The 20,195-nt window shown below is 43.4% G+C and overlaps 1 protein-coding gene across 6 annotated transcripts in view; it reads left to right on the plus strand.

Annotated features, from left to right (window-relative positions):
- The first annotated feature begins 244 nt into the window (after nucleotides 1-244).
- The window catches only part of Pex5l (peroxisomal biogenesis factor 5 like), a 212,252-nt gene continuing 192,301 nt past the window's right edge, over nucleotides 245-20,195 (plus strand). For 2 of the 6 annotated variants that reach the window (XM_016000355.3, XM_016000392.3), the window contains exon 1: nucleotides 319-614. In XM_016000355.3, coding sequence (XP_015855841.1) covers nucleotides 594-614 — 21 coding nt within the window. In that variant the 5' untranslated portion in view covers nucleotides 319-593. Of the gene's footprint in view, nucleotides 615-20,195 lie in introns of all 6 variants that reach the window. The other 4 variants (XM_006971126.4, XM_006971122.4, XM_076573883.1 and 1 more) reach the window with 4 other exon arrangements.

Genomic DNA, 20,195 nt, shown 5'->3' on the forward strand with positions numbered 1-20,195 from the left:
GCCTCGAAATCACTCCCACTGCGGCAGAAGGTCCGCGGTTCCAGGTGTGGACCGCTCTCAGGACACACCGCTTTCTCTGAGCCACCAGGGAAAGCCAGCGGAGCACGCGCCGGGAGCGCGCTCGCTGGAGCCGCCCTCCCGCCCCCGGCTCCGCGGGAGCGCGCGCGCCGGGCCGGCAGCTCTAGGCGGCGACGCGGCCCGGAGGGCGGCGCGCGCCCTGCGCTCGGCAGCTGCGGCGGTGGCTGGAGCGGGCTGGCGTCGGGGACGGGGGCGGGAGGGGACGCAGCCGCCTCGTGAGCGCCGACGAGAGTGGGGCGCAGGACCAGCGAGTTGGAGAGGCGCGGCGAGCAGCACTGCGCCCGCGGAGAGCCCGGCCCCGTGTCCCCGTGCCCGCGCGCGCTCAGCACCCGCGTGGAGGACAGCTCCGCAGCGCGCAGCTCGCCCCGCCGCCCTCTCGCCCGCCTGTTCGCTGTAGCTGGTGGCCCGGGCGCCCCGCGGAGAGCCCTCACCGCGCTGCCCGCCCTGCTCCTCTCTACGAGCCCGCCGGGAAAGCAGCCCTGCAGCCTCGGGAGCCCTGACGACGCCGGAGCAGAATGTACCAGGGACACATGCAGGTAAGAGACCTCCTTCTGCGGGTCCATGGGGGAGCCAATGCTCCCCAAGTTCCTGGGGGCCAGAGCTGCACCTCGCCCAACTCAACAAGTGACTGGTGCACCATGACCGTGGCGTTTGCATTCCCCAGAAACACTGGACTGTGTCCCAGGGTGGGATGGGGAGGAAAGACCGGGAACTTACGCTGGGAAGTTTGTTTTCTGTTCAGTCCTGAGGCTGTGCCTTTAAGCCGGCTCTGGGATCCTAGCAGAGGAACCCCGAGGAGGTGACCATGTTTCCTTGCAATCCCATCGCTGCACCTCGCACGTATGTCAGCTGAAGGGCAAACATCAGCCAGACTTGCCGCCTCTCCTGCCTGCACAGGGCTCTCCACAGTCCCAGCACTTAGCCGCGGTCGCAGTGTTCTGTAATGCAATATATTTTAAATGTTCTGCGATGTATTTCCCCCTTCAGGTGACGGGACATTGTCATCTGTCCCAGTAGTCACAGTGGAGCGGCTCTGGGGTTCTCAGGAGGGGCTTCTTCAGATACCAGCGCTGTACTCAGTTGGGAAGATTACTTTAACCTTGAGTCTAGTTTTCATGCACGAGGTTGATTTTCCTCAGGATAAAATTGTACTGCTGTGTGGTCAGATAACCCAAGCACTAACTCAGGCTTCTAAAGTGTGAGCGGAGCTCATTCTCTATCCCTGGACATGTTTCCCCTGGGGCTTTCTTTCCAAAAACACTCAGATAGCAGTCCTCATAGGCGGTGTCCCTCACACCTGGCATCCATCCGGTGTGTCTGTGTGAGTGCCAAAGATGCCTCTCCAGTCGTTTAGACTCCCGGAGACATAACAAATAGACTGATGTATGCATGACTTAATATTTAATTTCCAGGTCTTGGGGAAATTCCTTTGAACTATCTTGTACTGTTATCTAAAGCATAATACTAATTGTATCTTACGCGTATTACTGATTGTATCTTAAGTTTATTTAGTAAGAATTCAGAGTCAGCCGAGTAGAATTCCAACAGCATTGCCCTGTCACTGACATCATCCTGCTTTGAAAGTCATTAATGGGATTATGTCACATTTGATGGATAATTATTAGTATAATTTAAAGATATGTAGCAAATACAATCTGCCTGATTAGAAAGTTTAAAATCAAAGGAACTCTCCCACTAACTTGGGGGCGGGAAGCCAGCAGCAAAGGACTGATTAAATATTGTGCTTTGATTTCACCCAGGAATGATACTTAAACTTTCATTATTTACATAGCATTATTAAATAATCTCTTTACAAAGGTAAAAGAGGAACATTTGAATAAATAGATTCAGCTCTCAGAAAATTCTCATATTCACAGAAATCATAGTTGACTGCGTAATGCAATTTATTAAAAACTTTCCATGACATTTTTGTTTTGGGGTTTTTGATGTTTTTGTTATTAATTAATTAATTGTTTATTTATTTATTTACTTATTTATTTATTCCAAGATAGGTTCTTGTGAATGCAGACTTGCAGAAACAGTCTGGTGAATTCACACACCCTCCAAAACAGTTTTAACTCAGTTTTCAGGATATTTTTAAGAGAGGGTGCTATTGAAACTTAAATGGTCTGGAACAGTTTCTGAAGGTTTACTTTTACCTTGGAAGAGGAGGCAGATGTGACAACAAGATTGCTCACTTGTTCCCACTGTGGTGTGTGCTGCTGTAACAGCACACCAGGGCTTGCAGCAAAGCTCCAGATCTGTTCTGCCAAGCCGAACTTGAGAATGTTACAAAACAAAAGCCACGATCAGCATCCTTGCCAAAATTTTCTAGCACAATGCTTTCCCCCCTCACTCTTGACCATTATGTTGAGGAAAAATTTCAGATGTGGTCTGAATGGGAATTCTGATTATCCCCAAATCACCTCTGACAACCTGATTCATGATGTATCTTTGTTTACATTCTTAAAGACCCACTCTCTTCCCCCAGCACTGTCCTTTAGCCTGTAGATAGACCCTCCGTAGTGTTGGTATATTTAAAGAATGGCTCCTTATTGGTTTTAGCTCTGTCTTGTGTGTGCCTGACTCTATTCACACACAAGCACAAACACAGTCCAGACACCCTCAAATATTTTCAATTAAAATCCCAACACGTCCTCTGTAGCGTAGACCAGGAGCATGAATGTTGACTGAGGCTGCTGCCAGCTTTGGGCATATTTGAAAGGCTGGTATTACTTGGCTGTATTAAAACAGGTATAAAACAGAAAACCCTTGTAATCATGTCCTATGCCTTCTAAGTCTTCTCTTTTCTGTATGCAAGATATTTAAAAAACAAAGTGCTTTGTAAATAACAATCTGGAGTGGAGGGGGGTGTTCACATGAAGCCTTAAAAATAGTCCAATTAAAACTCCTGCAGAGCCTTCATGTTTCCAACTTAATGCTTCTGCAAGTGGATGCTTGATTCTCACACAAAAGGCTAACTGGTCTCCTTGTGGTAGAGCCTGCACTCACAGGCTTTTAAAAACACCCATTTGGTTCACTCTGATAGTTCATTACAAGCTGAAAAGTGTCATCTCTTAAAAAGGAACAAAGCACAGGAAGGAACGTATGTCTTGGTTTCATGGCCATCTCCGTGACTGTGTTTCTCAGATGCAGGAGGTATGTTGTTTTTCACTGGTTCACCAGTTATTTCCAGAGGGAACTGATTACCCCAGTAACTTAAGCAAGGATGGCTCTCGTTAGTGACGGCTTGCGTCTCGCTTCCTTCTCCCTTCTCACAAAGGGATCGATGGTGACTAAATTACGCTCCAGCGTCAGTTGAGACAGAGCTGTCTACTACTGATAAGCACACTGTGGTCCTAATCCCACCAAGATCCCCTCGCTCAGTGCTAATGTGCCCGTTTGCTCCTGTGGGTATGAGTTACCACTGCCAGCAGGAGCAAAAGTACCCATGGCCTCTGGATAGTTTCCTAACCCAACCCGTTTCCTGCTGGAGTATAAATATAGATCAATGTCATTTACATTTTCAACTAAGACGGGTTTTCTTGGAAATGAAGAATTAGTGGTAATTTCTCCTTTTGTTATTAAAAAAAAAACTTATTTCAGAAAGAAATCAGACCCAAAATAATCTCTTTGTGATGGTGACAGATCTTCATCCCAGGCCTTCAGTGCAGATACTTCACTTATTGAACCTTCACAACACACAGTGAGCATGTATACCATAAACTTAGAATACCGTTAGTCACTCTAAAGTCAGCATTTTGTCTGTTGTCCCCCAAAAAATAGACTTGAGGGATTTTGTAATTTATGATGCTACTTGAGCTTTTCCTTAAAATTTTCATAGAGGGGCTCTACTTATGTAAATAAATCAACCATGTTAATATGTAAGACCTGACCACTGGAGATTTCTTTAGGTTTTCTCAACACCAAGAACTAAGGAGTCAGGCCAGCATAGGCTATGGATGCTTTCAGCATCCTGCCTCAGGTCGCCACAGTGGAGACCCTCAGCAAGCTGCTGATGTTATTTGCGGAACTTCCAGCTTTCCGGCAGGTGCCTCTTCCACCCTCCCATGGTACTTTTCACCCTACGTCATTTCTTTATCAACCCTTTGCTAAGCCATCAGCCGCTAGCCCTCCACACACCCCTCGTCGTGGTATTTGAACCATTGGCATTTGGAGTGAAGGCAGGGTATGATGCTTTAGGCAGGGTGAGCCAGGTATGGTGTTTGGGCAGGGCTGGTTCTGTTGTCTTGGTCAAGGGTGGCTACTGCCCTTGCCCCTGCCCCTTGTACTCAGCTTAAGTGGCACATGTCTCCCCTCACAAGCTTTGCTATTATTATATTACCCCTATGAGTAATGACCAACATTTTTAAAATGAGGTTATTTTCTTCACTAAACTACAACTCTGTTGAAGAAAATTCATGTCCAGTTAAGCAGATGCTCAAAATTACAGGAAAATCTCCAGCAAGATTCTGAAGTGCCTTTCCATATATTCACAAGCAGTCATACTTGATATGGGTTTAACACCAAGCATTTAGCACTAACATTCTCATAGCTGTGGTTAAGTGTTATAGGATATCTGATTAAGCTGAAAATTTCATTCCAGGCAGTAATTAACAGTAGACACTCTAAAACCCATATTATGGGCTCTATAGATTTTATTCATAGTTCATAAAATTCTTCCTAAAAGCATATGCTTGAAACTACAAATTCCAGCACATGTATGTTTTGACTCTAAAACATTTTTAAAGTACAGATGAAGAGAAAGTTAAAACAGAGCTTGTTGATTTGAAAATCCAGCATTTCTCCATCACTACTGCCAACCTTGGAAGCATTGAGATGCGGTGTACCATGCAGTGAGAACATCTGGCAGGCTGCTTTGCTTTGTTTGCCTGGCTTAGTTTGGGCCTTCTCTCTTTCCGTTGAGGTCACTCTTTTCCAACAGTGGTATACCTAGAGCTGTTTCAAGGGCTTGCAGCTCAGAATGGACTTCCTGATGCAGTTACTAAAGTAGCACCTCTCTGGCAGTGAGTGTTCAGGTAAACCACCATTCTGTGTCCTCTTACTGAGAGACCCAAGTCCAGCTGAATTTTAGTGACGATAAAGAGTGATGTGACTTCACGTGTGTTTTTGGATGTGGTGGCACATACGTGTAATCCCAGCAAAACGTCAGGAGACTGGAGGAGGAGGAAGGTTCAAGATCAGTCTGGGCTACATAGCAAAAGCTGTTTCCAAAAAAGAAAAATCAAATAGGCTCATGGAGGACAAAAGGTTGTCCAGTTTCTGAAGCACACATCACCATTTTCTATACTCAAAACTTCCAAACAGCAAAGTTATTTTGATAAGACCAGAATAAGGGGTACCATTTCCTTCCGGGGTGCTTACCTTCACTCCCTCTCCTCACTTTGCTGTACCTTCTAGTAAGGATACCAAATGGAAGATTGTCCTTTCCTAGTCTTCTGAGAAGGATGATTATATCCTATCTATTACATTACCGTATTGTGCCAAATACAAGCAGGAAAGTAGTTTGTATCTTGTCGGTTCAGTATCAAGACAATTAGTGGATTTTCAGAGCTGCCAATGCCGTCCTGTAGCGTCAAACTGTAACACTTTGGCTTATTCTTATTAGGAGATAACATTCTCTTATTTAAATTCCATTGGATAAATAGCTAGCATCACACTTCAAGTGGGATTTCAGTAAACAGGTCATTTCTATGGATTTTTCCTTTAGACAATCACGGTTATAAACCACATGGATGACAGTGCTTGCACATCGAGAGAGCAGGAGGCTGTTTATCCATTGTCTTGCTGGAAAGAGATATACAGATCTCTGTCAGCAGTGTTGCAGTTGAACAGACCAGAACCAGGTGGGGTAGCTAGCATTACAGATATATGCTCAGCTCCAACCCACTGTCCATGTGAACATACCTCTGTAAACCCAGGCAAGTCCTGTGACTGAGGCTTGATGTAGCAACATTTTCCTCCCCCAAAGAGTACCATCTGGTGATCTATGAATCATAGAGATATCAAGAAAGGGTTATTGCTGTTTTGATGCCAGCAGTCTACCTAGAGTGACACAGAATTCCTACTCCCATGTACCTCTTCAAAGCCATGTGGCTCCTAAAGCAACTGGTATAGTATGCAAATTCAAAAAATGCCATATATATACTGATTAAAATGTTTGCAAAGTAAAATCTCAGGAGGCCACAATGACTATGGGATTATTTGCAGGCTGCTGTTTAGGAAAGGAGCAGACCCATTCTCTGTTGCATTGGTTAAATGCATTAAAGGTGACATCAGGGCACAAAAATACATCGGCATCACATTAAGCAGTGAAATCACAGACTTCTTCTCAGATTACTTTGATCAAGGGTGAGCCCAAGTTTGAATTCTCTACTTCTCTGCCTGTGTCTTTGGTCTGCAGTTTGTGGTTACTAGTTTGTGTCTGTATCCATCCCTGTGGTTGTGTCCATGACAAAGGCCTCTGCTCTGTATTTATTGAACAGCTCAGAAAGTATCATATGGGAAAGAAATGAGGATTCTTTACAGAAATTATTAGCAGTGTTTTACAATAGATTAAGTCATTAACTCCAACTGACACCAGCTGGCCTCAAAGCATTGTAAACAAGCTCTCTATATGTTGTTTCCAACGTTTATGATGGATTTTATGGTGTAAGGTTTCTTCCAACTGTTGGCTGCTTTGAGCAAACGCTTACCACAACACACACATACACACATGTATTACTCTGTGTCGGGGGCATTGAAGAGAACATTACTTAAGATTAAAGCTAAGTTTTAACAGGTTGAAAAGCTTATTAGATGGGAAACCCCAGGCAAGGCTGGTTGTCACATTGTTCTCTTAAAGGTAGGTTAAACAAACAGACTGAGTACACAGTAAGATAGCAGGTAGACTCTCAAGTGACCTCAAGGCATTTTACTAATTTGGCTGTGAGGTCTAGCAAAGGTTTATCATTATCTTTGAATGTGAGAGATTATTTTCATAAAACTGTATCTCTGTACTCTCCAGGTTTTGGAGTGCAAAGTGGTAACATTGAAGTAAAGTTTCCTAAAGGGATAAACAGTAGGAAGGCACCACACAGAACATCCTGGTGGGCAAGATGCTTACTTGAGATTTATGAAGCCAAATGCAGGGAGAGTAAATAGCTGAGCAGTGCAACGTCTGTGCACACATGAGCCCCTGGTACTAAACCAGCATGGCTTAGAGAAGAAATGCAGTGAGAAACATCCTGAGGAAGCACACACCCGGTGTGTGCCAGCGTGTGTGCACATATCTCTGTGTCTCAAACTAATTAATTAATTAATTAATAAAAGAGTGCAGTCAACTGAAGCAACCATCTATGATAAGCAAATCCAACATTTGTCAGGGAAATATTGCCTGATCACTGGGCAATTGGTAGGTGGCCATCAGACTAAGCCCCACAAGATCAACACAGTGTGTGTGAACAGAGTTGACAATTGGAGAATAAGAATCGCCTTAAGGCAATATGAGGAAAATAAGGCTACCAGCGCTGTGTGATATGTCTTTTTCCCTTGTCCATCGGTGTTAATGGTGCTAGGGAGGTGGGTTCTAAAAGTTATACTCAGATCTTGTGGCCTTTAACACTTGAATCAGCAGATGAATATATGCACACGAAGCAGCTGAGGGCTTGTTAGAACTGTAGAATCCCAGATGCTACTGCAGACCAGGGCATTGGGATTTACATGCGTGGAAAGCAGAGCCCCGCCATTGAACTGATACCCTCTACAAACACTTAATTCTTAGGTAGCTTTTTGATGTCACAAAGCATGATGAGGTTCCCCCAAAAAAGCAGCAGTGATTGAAACTGTATGTGCACAGAATGTCTTGTTATGTGGACAGCACCTTCACTGCTTTAACAGTGGAACAGACACCAAGCGAGCTGTAGTTTCCCTCCAGGGGAGACGCAAGTCAACATGATGTTCCCCCTAAATAAAATGACCTTCCTGTCTTTGAAAGACTATTATGTCTTCATCCCTTGAAATCTTTTCTTACGCAAGATAAACAGCCCACTTCACTCGACTGTGTTTCATTAGGATGTCTGTGTTGTTTTAATGGCTCCCTGATAGTGTGACTGTCCAAATGAGGCACATCGTTCTGGGTCTGACCGTACCAAGCTGTGTGAGATTGTTTCTCTCGGGAAAGACAGTCACTCTGATAGCCTGAAACCGCTTGAGCCTCTTTACACTAAATCGTACTGATGTCTCTATTCTCTGAAGGCTTGGGAGCCATTTTACTGGTGTTTGGTCTATTCCAAAATAATCTTGGATCCAAATGTGCTGAATAGAACATTCTAGGTGAACAGTTTCTGTGTTCCAAAAAAAAAAAAAAAGAAAGAAAGAAAGAAAGAAAAGAAAATGTGCTATTTTCAGGTCATAGAATCCTTAGTTTAAAAAGTTCAACTCAACCATCTCATTTCATAAATGAGAAATTTGGGGCTGGAAAAAAAAAATTTAATTTCCCTCAAAGCCCTAAACTGTTGAGTTAGTTACTGGAGTCAATATTGGGATGAAGTCTGCCTTTCTTTGATTTTTTATTTCCATTGCACCTTTATTCTTATTTTGACATTTATGACATTGAAAAAGCTAAATGAAAAGTAAACATTGCAATAAACCAGGAGATGTTTCCAAATAGCCAGGTGTTTGGCACTCAGTCACCAAAGCTGACATTTTCCTGCTTTTCAGCTGTGTTATAACTATTTGATATTTACACGACCCATTTTAGCAGTCATTTGGCTGAGGGTAGAAGAAGGTCTGGCCTGAAATGTGTTGTACCAGTGGAGTGAACTAACTTGAGAAGTTATATGATTTCTTGTCCTAATGCTGTTCACCTCTTTGAACTAACTAGATAGAATATTTGAGTGAAATTATTTGACAGGCTTCCTTAGCATTATTCTTAGTTCCCTAAATGTACTCAGTCATGTTTTTAAGTGTAAGTAACTGAGACAAACTCAATCTCATACAGCAGATGAAGACTCATTAAAAATATATTCAGTCAGACAGTGGTGATGCACCCCTTTGATCCCAGCACTCAGGAGACAGAGGCAGGCAGAACTCTGAATTCGAGGCCAGCCTGGTCTACAGAGCTAGTTCCAGGATAGCCGAGGCTGTACAAAGTAACCCTTCCTCAAAAAACCAAGGGGAAAAAAGTATATTCAAGCAATTAACAAGCAGGAAGGAAGTGATGCAAATAGAAAAGTAACCGTTGTTTACCGTCATCATAGAAACTGACTCACAGGAATGATCCATGCAAGTCAGGGGCAGGGTGGCCTGTGTCTCAACACTCACTCAGGAAGTGGAGTCAGGGGGATCAGGAGTTCAAGGTCATCTTTGGCTACATATCAAGTTCAAGAGCATCCTGAACATGGTGAGAAAGCCCCCCCCCCAAAAAAAAAAAACACTGATGGATGGGAGTGGTATTTGATTAGAAAGAAAACAGGCATGCAATATCAAAACATCATCTTCAAAGTTAAGAAGAGAAAAGATGCTAACTTTCGAATGATTAAATTAGAAAGCACCATAACTGAACAATGAAAGTCAGCATCATGAGGGATCACATGACCATCTGAGCCTCTGGATGTACTGCCTCAAAGAGATTCATGCTGAAATCACTGCCGAATTCAATCACAAGAAACTCAGGCAAATTATGAAGGAAGTTCTATGAAATAATCAGATTTTTTGTTTCTGAAATACCAATATCATAACAGAATGAAAAGGAGAAAAGTTGATGCAAATTAAAAGAAGACTAAAGAGATAAGACGAATAAATGCAATACATGATCCTAAAATAGATTTGGATGAATAAGGACAATGGCTAAGGACACTGCTCACTGATGTGATTAGCAAAATTTGAATACAGACCAGAAGTCGTTGGTCTAATATGGTGTTAAATTTCTCAAGTTGGAGAACCAATGTGAGAGTATAAAAGGATGGCCTTGTTCATAAGTGACTATAAATGAACTCATTGGGTCACACAACAAGCAAATAAACAAATGAATAAATAAATAGTAAAAGACATGAAATCAGACAGGCTGAGAAGAAAAAAGGGATCAGTGGGGGTGGGAAGAGGGCAAGGGAGGATAATAGGATGAATATGATCAAAATACAAAATGCACATGTATGAAAATGTCATGTGAATCTTGGGTATAATGTGTGATAAAAATACTTCAAAAAGAGTATGATTCGTCTTCATAAAGTATGCATGCTGCCACATGAATGATGATAAATGGCATATGTAACCTACTCTTGTTTGAGTTATATATGATAATAAATTGTATGTATGGAGAAAGGGCATATGGGAAAAAAGGAAAAGAGATCACAACTAAGCAAATAAAACAAAAACTGACTTTAAAAAATGGTTAAACTGAGAAAAGACATTCGGTAATCCATTGTATCACCCTCAAAATTCTTCTATAGGCTTGAGAGATATTTTGAAATAAAAGGGTTTAAGGGTATTTTTTAATGTAAAAAAGAAGTTCATTGTGGGTGCTAACAGGCTCCTAGAACTAAGCTAAGGATGGAGGGACCAGATAAGAATGATAAGAAGGAGGGAGACAGGCCAAGTCAAGTCCAGTTAGGCTGACTTGAGTGCCTGCGCAGTCTTCACCCCAGAGTCTGGTTCTGCTGACACCAACGTGAGGGCTGGATTGGCCTCTGCACTGCTGCTGCAGGACACAGAAGCCTCACCGCGAAGCCTCAGCGCTGCTCCTTACCACCAGCATGGACCCTGTACTGCGACAGCGTCCGTGTATCCAAGTCCTGGGGAGCGAAGGGATGGTAGGTGGGACACAGCATCAGCTCCATACCTGGCTTCAGGGCCGACCATGAAAAGCACCTTTCTGAGACTCAGAAAGCTGAGGGTCTCCAAACGGGAAAGACCGTTTGGATTCAACCAAGGGTTTTGAAGGAAATGTCTCCCACCACATGTTATAGATGCTACTAGGAAAGCAGCCAGTACATCAAGAGCTGTACTGAAAATAAGATGAGGTCCTAGCTCTCTGCTGACGTAACTGCAGTCCAGTCTGCCGTGCATGATAAGAGTTAGAAGCAAACATTCTCTTGCAGGCCATTCTTACTTGACCCTGCTGCTGTTAGGTGCATCCCTCTAGGAAAACAGGGTACAACTGGAGAATGCTGGCTTATTAAATCATGTAGTGAAGAAGAGGAAAGTGACCCTGCCGTCATTTGTCAGCATCTGTCTACTGCCCACTTGTACGTCTTTTGAGGAATTAGAAAAGGCCTGTGAATAACTTGGTAATTAATCAGAATTAAAATGCATATCATGTACCTTAAAGATAAGAACATCCTTGCAGGAATTTAATATGGAAATGTGGACAGACTACAGTGACATATTCACCCTAAAGATGGTGGCTGTCAGGCTGCCCTGTGTACTAGGGTCATTAATACTGATATAAAGTGTCTTATGGGAGTAGTTAGAAAGATTTATGTAAGACCAAAAAAGGATTCTTAAGCCTGGGGAAAGATTTAATTAAAATAGAATCTCAAAGTATCGATGTCCTCAGAGTTCATGTTCACAACTTCATCAGTTCATGAATGAGGACACGGAGAGTCTCAATGGCTCAGACTTTTTTTTTTTTGAGACAAGGTCTCCAGTATTTCAATCTTTACTCAAACCAACTATATAACCGAGGATGATCTTGAACTCCTGATCCTCCTACCTCCACTTCCCAAGTGCCTGGATTAGAGACCTGCCCCACCACAACTGGTTTACTGAGTGCTTGGGTCAGGATTGAACTCAGGACCTCATCCTTACTAGGGAAGATCTCTACCAACTGAGCTACACTTCAGAAGCCCCAGTGGATTTGGAGGCATGTTTCATACATCTCCTTTATATTTGAAGAGTGCCTCAGTTGGGGTTACTATTGCTATGGTGAAACACCATAACCAAAAGCAGGTTGGAGGGGAAGAGGTTTGTTTGGCTTACACTTCCATATTGTAGTCCACACTGGAGGAAGCCAGGACAGGAACTCAAATAGCATAGGAACCTGGAGGCAGGAACTGAGATAGAGGCAATGGAGGAGTGCTGCTTTCTGGCTTGCTCGTCATGGCTTGCTTGGCCTGATTTCTTATAGATCTTAGGACTACCAGCCCCAGGATGGCCCCACCCGCAATGGGCTGCTCCCCACCCCCATCAGTCACTAATTAAGGTTGTCTACAGCCCAACCTTAATTAATCTGATGGAGGCATTTTCTCAATTGAGGTTCTATCCTCTCTGATGAGTCTAGCTTGTGTCAAGTTGGCATAAGACAAGCCAGCACAGAGGTAACAAAAAAGGAGCTTCCATCCGAGAACAAACAAGCCCCAATCAGGGGCCTAACTTCAGCACACAGTGTAGTGACCTTATTCTCAACACTCCTGTCCTGCCACTGTCCTCATCTGTGGTGTGGAAATGTGTGTGTGCGCGCACACACACACACACACACACACACACACACACAACCCTTCTTCAGCCACTTAAGTAGATGGGATCTTGTTATAGCAGAGGCTTAGCACATAGCGATTTCTCAGTGGCTGTTATCTCCTGTCTTTATAGAGCTTGCAAAGCAGTTCCTGTCCATCATGTGTGGAAGGAGAGCACAGTGGTACCTGCTACTCTAGGTCGTTCACTGTGGCCGCCAGTGCTTCTCACACAGTTCTGGATTTTTCTTCCCCATCCCCACGTTGTTTACTCATCTTCACAATTTCCCGTGCTGCCTCTCACCCAGTGTTACTCTTGCACACATCAACACCCTTGCCTGTGAAGCAAAGTCAAGGGTGTCTCCATGTTTTCTCCCTGTTCCGTGTGCCTCACTGACCCAATAATTAGTATAGAGTTTTAAGTATTCTTCCATCTGTCCAACTACTAGAAGTCTGTCTGTGGCAGTGACTCTATTCAGTGTGTCTTCACCTCCTTAGAGATTAGTGATGCAAGTGCATGTTACTGCTGTAGAATGCTGAATGGATGGATGAACTGAGAAATGAATGGAAGGAATGAAGAAAGGAAGGAAATCTGACTGAGAAGAACCCCCTAAGGTGGACTTCAGAGTATAGTCACGATGGCTGCCTGCGTTCTAAGATACACACAGCCCCAAGAATCTGATCTATTCCCATGAGTTCCAGGAGCAAATGCATATCAAGTGAAGTTTCCACACACTTGAAAGGGAATCAATTACGGGGGAACCTTGTAATTAGATTGCCCCTGTAATTAACCAACACTCGCTGTCAAAGCAGTCTGCACAGTTTAATGGTTGAACCTCTTTCAAGCCTCAGGACAGACTGGTGTTCCAGATTTAGACATGCAATAGATCCTTCTAATGGTCCCCACGATATCTCTAAGCAGCCACAGCTGTGTGGAATAGACTCCATCATTCTAAGTTTCTAGACACCCTCCCCAACTCAGCTAGTGGTTAGTAATTATTTGGATGGAAACCTTCTGTCCTACAGACAATTTATCTATACATGTCCAGGGAAGATTGTGCCAGTTTACTACTATCCCTATCATGGAAAGTAAATTCTAAACACCTCCTAACATCAAGGTACTTGATATTGCCTATAAAATCAAGGATTAACCTCTCCTTGTCCCTCAGATAGTGAGCTGTGGGTTAAGATCCTGCCAGAATTCTCATTCTCAGCCTGTGAACACTGCAGACGCTTTCCCACAAAATTGTCTATCCCCAGTATAGACTCTCAGTTGTGACAGAATTCTGATAGCTCTGCAACATTAGTCACTTTTTGTAAGAGCCCTACAAAATGTCACCTTTAGAGATTGGCAGAGAAGAGGTATTTCATCTCTGTCACTCTGAAGAGAACACAGCAGGCAGGGTCTGACCAGTCATGAAGAGTTTAGGACCCAAATCTGATCTTCGGAGTGTTGTTGTACGACTGGAGATCTTGTAAGAAATTCAAGCCACTTCTCCACATTGGTACTTCAACCACTACAAAGTGACTCAATTCACAGGCACAAGAGCATTTTGAACGTTTGCTAGAACACTACAATAGCCGTGGAGCTTGGGAATCCAACATGCATTTTTCCCACCTTTTATTCAAAGGTAGATGCTAAATTTACACCAAGCTTCCAGTTCCCCAGTTTCCAGTTTATCCTAAAGGGTTACATATGTAGTTACAGGTATTGCTAAAAATAACTTCCATTGTGTCCATAAAGCTCACTTTCTTTACCTAGTTCTCTGTTGGCCAACAGACACTGATGTGCGTGCAGCTCTGTGCTGCATTCACCAGGAGTCTTGGATGGAAATCACTGTGGAGAGTCCTTGGAAAACAGACCTGCTATGTGCTATGTGACTGAGCTCTACCACTCCTGGGCACATTTAGCACTTGGACAACATCTCTTTAGGCAACCCAGTGTGCCTGCTTAGGAGTGTATAGACACTTGTAAAACTTCCCTTGTTTTCTGCAGAAAGTCTCCTGTCTTAGTTTTTTTTCCCTATTGGTGAAAAAATTCTCTCACCAAAACTGGGTAGATTTATTTCAGCTCATAGTTCAAGGTTACAGCGGGGAAGTCATGGCAACAGAGGCTTGAAGCAAACAGTCACATCATATCCACAGTTAGAAAACAGGAGCCGTGAATGCTTGCTAGCTACTAATCCACTCCCTATCTCCATTCTGTTTAGGCTAGGAGCCCCATGCACAGTTAAGATGTGGCTTCCCATATAAATTGAACGAATCAAGATAATCTCTTACTGACATTCTCAGATGCTAACATTCACCTAAATGATCCCTCACAGGTATGCCTGGAGGTCTGCCTCAGGGTGATCCTAGATGCTGTCAATTGACAATCAGCACTTACCATACCCCCATAGACAGGCCTGGGTAGCCAGTATAATATTAATGCTGTGGTTTAACCAAAGCTCTGGGGCCCTGATTGTGTTGCTCTGGGTTACATATGTGGGAGAGTCTGGCGTTGTATGAATCAGCTAAACCAAACTATCCCGCATCCCTGAACACTAACAAATACTTTAATTGTTATTTGTGGATTTTTTTATACAAAATATTTTATAATAATAAGGTGGTTGTGTTAGCTTTCTGTTGTTGTAGTGAAATAGCCAAGGTAATCAACATATAAAGAAGAAAGGTTTATTTTATCTCCTAGTTACAAAAGTTTCAATTCATGGTTTGAAATCCATTGCTTTGGGTTCTGTAAGAGGCATCACCTTCTGCTGGAGGTGCAGAGCAGAAGAGAGCCAGCCACTCAGCTCACGGCCAGTGCACAAAATGGGAAGGAGACCAGGGCTCCACAGTCCCCTTTGAGAAGCTCCTGTGACTGAAGGCCTCCTATCAGCCCCCAGCCCTTTTTAAAAATTGTTTTGTTTTTATTTGTGTGTGTGTGTGTGTGTGTGTGTGTCTGTCTGTCTGTCTGTCTTCTGTCATCTGTGCATAGAGTGCAGTGTCTCCAGGGGCCAGAAGAGGGTGTTGGATGCCCTGTAACTCGTGTTACAGGTGGTTGGGTGGGAGCCCCCTGACTCGGTGATGGGAACCAAACTCAGACCTCCACAGGAGCAGCAGTGCTCTCAACTGTCTCGCCATCCTTCCAGCCCCCAAAGCCTCATCACTCACAGTCCCCAGGATGCACCAGCACTGCCAAGGCTTTACCAAACACTTCCTATTATACATTAGCATGTCACCCTCTGTCAAAGTTGTCTTAAATGCCTGACTTCACTCTTAAAAATTAATGACTACTATTTGAAGGAGTTCTCTTTATTTCCTATGCTCTTAAACACCCTTATACACCCTTTTATGAAGGAATAGAGAAAGTGCCCGGACCATTGAAGAAACCTAAAGACAGGCTCTAAATATGTTCTTCAGCAACCTGGAATGAACATATGTGTATATTTGTATCCTCTTGGCTACAGTGTTAATTGGATCAAACTACCATTCTGTTAGAGTCCTTTCATGTTACATCTCCTCCTATAGCAACCTTCACAGGCACGCTTCTTCAGAATTCTCACCTTAGAATCCTGGTTAAAAGTGCGGATCCCAAACCCTGTCACAGTGGTGTTGAACCAAGCCCTAGACACAAGGCTGGAAAACATGCAGTAACACTCTGAAAGTGAGCTTAGTGTGCGTGAGGACGACAGGACTCTAAGGCCTCCTGTTCTAGCACCATGATGATCCCAAACGCATTGTATGCACTACTAAATTTTATAGATGCCTCTAAACCGGACCTGGGCTTCCATCCTCTGGCCTTTCCTAATTGTGTTCTCTATGACTGGAACATCCATCGTCTCACTCCCTGTTAATCCTTGGTTAGCCATTCACATCCATCTAGACATGTTTTGTTTTTCCAAGTGTGAGTCTTCTGAGCCTCCAGGCCTGGTTACACACCCCGCTCCATGCTCACATCACCCTGAACCTGGGTAGAACTCTGCCACAGGTCTTTACCCTGCTTTCTCATGGGGTGGTTTCCCGTGGCTATGTATTAACTCCAGGGCCTATCACAGAGCTTGCCCATGGTATGTGAGTGATGCACCATGCCTCTCTTTTCCACTGGGGACTCATTTCACAGACCCCCCAAGTACTCTAGAAACTAGAAATAGTAACAAGATATCTCCCTGATCCATTGTGTGTGTGTGTGTGTGTGTGTGTGTGTGTGTGATGTACTTCCCTGTATACCTTTAATAGACTTTAATTAAAAAATCAGCCACAGTAAGAGATGAACAACAATAATAAGGTAAAACAGTAATGAAATAGCACTTCTTTTACATTAAATAGCATCTTAAATGCTAACTTAACAAATTTCAGTTTGGAACACATGAATTGCAATACCAAGATAGTGGCATTATGTTTACTCATTTGTGGATGGGGAAACCAAGATTCCCAGCTAAGAGTGGTTTCCCACATGGTTTCTTCACAAGGCCCGAGGAACCAGTTCTTCTGCCAGCTGCCAAATAAGAGTGGGTTTGTTGTTGTTGTTGTTGTTTTGTTTTGTTTTTTGTTTTTTGCACCTGCCATTTCTTTCAATCAAACAGGAATCTAAATAGACTTTTAGGGAGTCATTAGCTTTAAAGGGTGTAGCATGTTTCTATAATAGTTTAATTATGTCTTCAGAGATCCCAGATAAAATGCTTGATTTATATTTGTCTATGGGAATCTTTAGAAGTTTGAATCAAACCAAGAAGATTAATAAAGGGTAATTGTAAGATGAATTAGCTCCACAGTCAATTGTTTAATCCAGCACGTACAATAGCTTCCCTTATCTGCAATGTTGCTCTCCTCAGTTTCACTTACCCATTGTCAACAATGGCCTACATGGAAAATTCCAGAAACAGACAATACACTTATTTTGAATGGCCATCCATTCTGAGTAGCATGGAGAAAGTTGATACTGTCTACCTCTGTCTGCCCAACATGTGACCATCCATTCACCCATCCAGTACGTCCATGCTGTATGTGTTATGTCCCACTTAGTCAGAAAGCACAGTGTCAGAGGGCTGGCATGTCACAAACGCCAGTGTTTGTTCCCATGGGGCACTGTACGTCTGTTCTACTTTTCTCTACTAGTTATTCTGTTTTGCTAAGTTTGGATTTTTCTAACATCAGTTATCAAGATTTTATTTTCAAGAATACTGTCTTGACATTCTTTGGTGCAAAAATGATCTTCATTTTTTTCTTCCTGTATTTGGACATAAGGGGGAATTTGGGGTGAGGTACTAATACTAGTTGTAGCCCTCTCCACTGGTGTGACTTTGGGCAGGTTTCTTGACTCCCCTAGCACTGAAGAAGGGAGTATGTAAGCATGCACTCCAAAGTCTTCCCGGCACCCCTGACTGCTGACAATGAGACCTGAATGAATGACGGTGAGACAGTGATTGCTGAGACTCTCTCAGTGCTGGGCTCCCAGCTGAAGAAACCCATGCAACATTGAGAGTGACCAGCAACACTCATGAGAACAGACAGCACCACTTCATGTGGTTTAAAATTCAGAATAAAATTATAATGCAAATTATACCCTCAAACTAACCAAATAAGTTAGCTGTCTAGGACATTGATATTTCCCTCATCTCTGATTTCCCCAGTCCCAGGGAAACTGATGTTCCTTCGGACAGCTCTATGGGAAGAGGTCTGGGGACAGCCTTCATTTAGCAAAAATGATGGAGGAAACTGATGATAAATGGGGATTGGAAACTGGAGCCTAACGTGTGCTTCCAACCTAAGCCGTTGCTGCTGGCTGCTTGAGAACGTAAAGTGGGAAACACCCTCAGGCAGCAGGGACCAGGGGACAGGACTCCAACAAGGGCCAGGACCGTCTGCTGAAAGCTCCTTGGTTTCATATCTCGGTGCTATGAGGGCTCCTGGTTAACTCTGACTTATAAGAAAAGAGAAGAGGCCAATCATATGGGGAAGAATTTGTGCATCTCTCCTTGCGGTGTTTTCATAAGCATGCTTATTAGCTATGCAAATACTGAAACCCCCAGAGACTTCCAGTCTAAATCACTGACTTTATTACCAATTGGCACCTGAGTGACCTCTGTGGTCCATGACCAACCCCCTCCACAGCCTCAGATGCTTACCTGTGTGGTATGGAACTGGCTGCTCCCACATCTTTCCTTTCTCTTCCATTGCACACAATTAGAATAAACTCAGTAGCCAGAGCTCTCAAGACATAGCCTGCCACACTGGAGAGTGAGAGCAGTGGCTTACACAGGTCTGTGTCTGCAAAGATGCCTTCAGCACAGTGGTCCTAAACGCTAGTAATATTTTTCCTGATTAACAAAAGACAGAAAACTAGATCAGACATAATCTGCAACAGCTTCAGAGAGCCATCCAAGAGGCAGGGGTTGGGGCAGAAGGGTGGGGGAGGCCTTGAGAGGATAGCAACTGGATGTCACCAGACATGACTGGCAGGCCTGGATGGCAGGCTTCTGGGGAGCTGTCCAAATGCTGTGGCTCATGCTTTCTGTGAATTTGTGTGTCCGTTTTCATGGCAACCACTGCTCCTGTGTTAGAGAGAGCCAGGAGAAGCACATCTCTGAAAACAGCCCACAAAGAAGGAAGCTTTAGAGGTGACCACACAGCCACAGATATGGGCATTCTCTTTAACTTGAACTTGGGTCTATATCAGTTTTATTAGTCATATGATGTCAAGACAGAGGATAAGCCGGCATATAAATGAGACCCGTCCTTTGTATTTATCAGTTACGGTTAATGCATGGTGACCGGCCTGGACTCCCTGTACTGCCATCAGCGATTCTTAAGAATATTCTTATGTGAGCTACACAGTGGTGAGATTGGTTCCAATGCAATCCGTGGTGAAAGTAACTTACCAAGTAGGGAAAGCTGCAAAAGTAAGAGTAACTATATACCACATGTGTGCAGTCATGGAATGCCTGTTTTCTTGTACTTGTATGAAGTTACAGTGCAGATGTGAGGGTTTCGGAACCTGCCTTTACAGTGGAGAGACATCCTAGAGTAATATATATGTCCCATACAGAGCCTCACACAAGATATAGCCATAATAAATATGAATCACTGAAATCCAATTTACTTCCTGGCCACATTCCCAGGAAGGCTTGTCTGGTTTCTGAACTGTGGGTGCTGAAATAAAATCTGAGTAATGAAGGCAGAAGGGATAGATCTCTTCAGATGTATGGAACCCACTCACCCCGGTTTCCATGCTTCATCTTTACTGCTGACCTCTTTCTGTGACCCCAAACCCTTTCTTGGTAATGCTATCTCTATCGTATGTACATTATAAAAGTAAACATTCATTCATTTATTCACTGACAGATGTTTACAAGCATCTTTTCTTTTATTGGAAATCAAGCTTTATAATAATCCCTTTCCTCGAGGAGCTGAAAAATTTAATTGATGAGATACAAGCAAACATATCTAGGGAGATCAGATTCAAAAAGTAGGGCTACAACTCAAGAATGTCTTAAAGAACATAGTAGGGTGAGGCATATCCAAAGTAAGCATTTAAAAGCTGTCTCTCCGTTTCTGTTTCTGTGACTTACAGAGGGACAGCACTCAGTCTGAGGGTAAATTAATAGATCATACCCACAGTGTTTTAGATTAAGCTTTAGAAAATCATCCCAGTTGGGCAGAGCACTTTGAAAGTATTTCTCTGTT

This window comes from Peromyscus maniculatus, chromosome 6 (genome assembly GCF_049852395.1).
Source record: "Peromyscus maniculatus bairdii isolate BWxNUB_F1_BW_parent chromosome 6, HU_Pman_BW_mat_3.1, whole genome shotgun sequence".
Classification (NCBI taxonomy): Eukaryota; Metazoa; Chordata; class Mammalia; order Rodentia; family Cricetidae; genus Peromyscus; species Peromyscus maniculatus.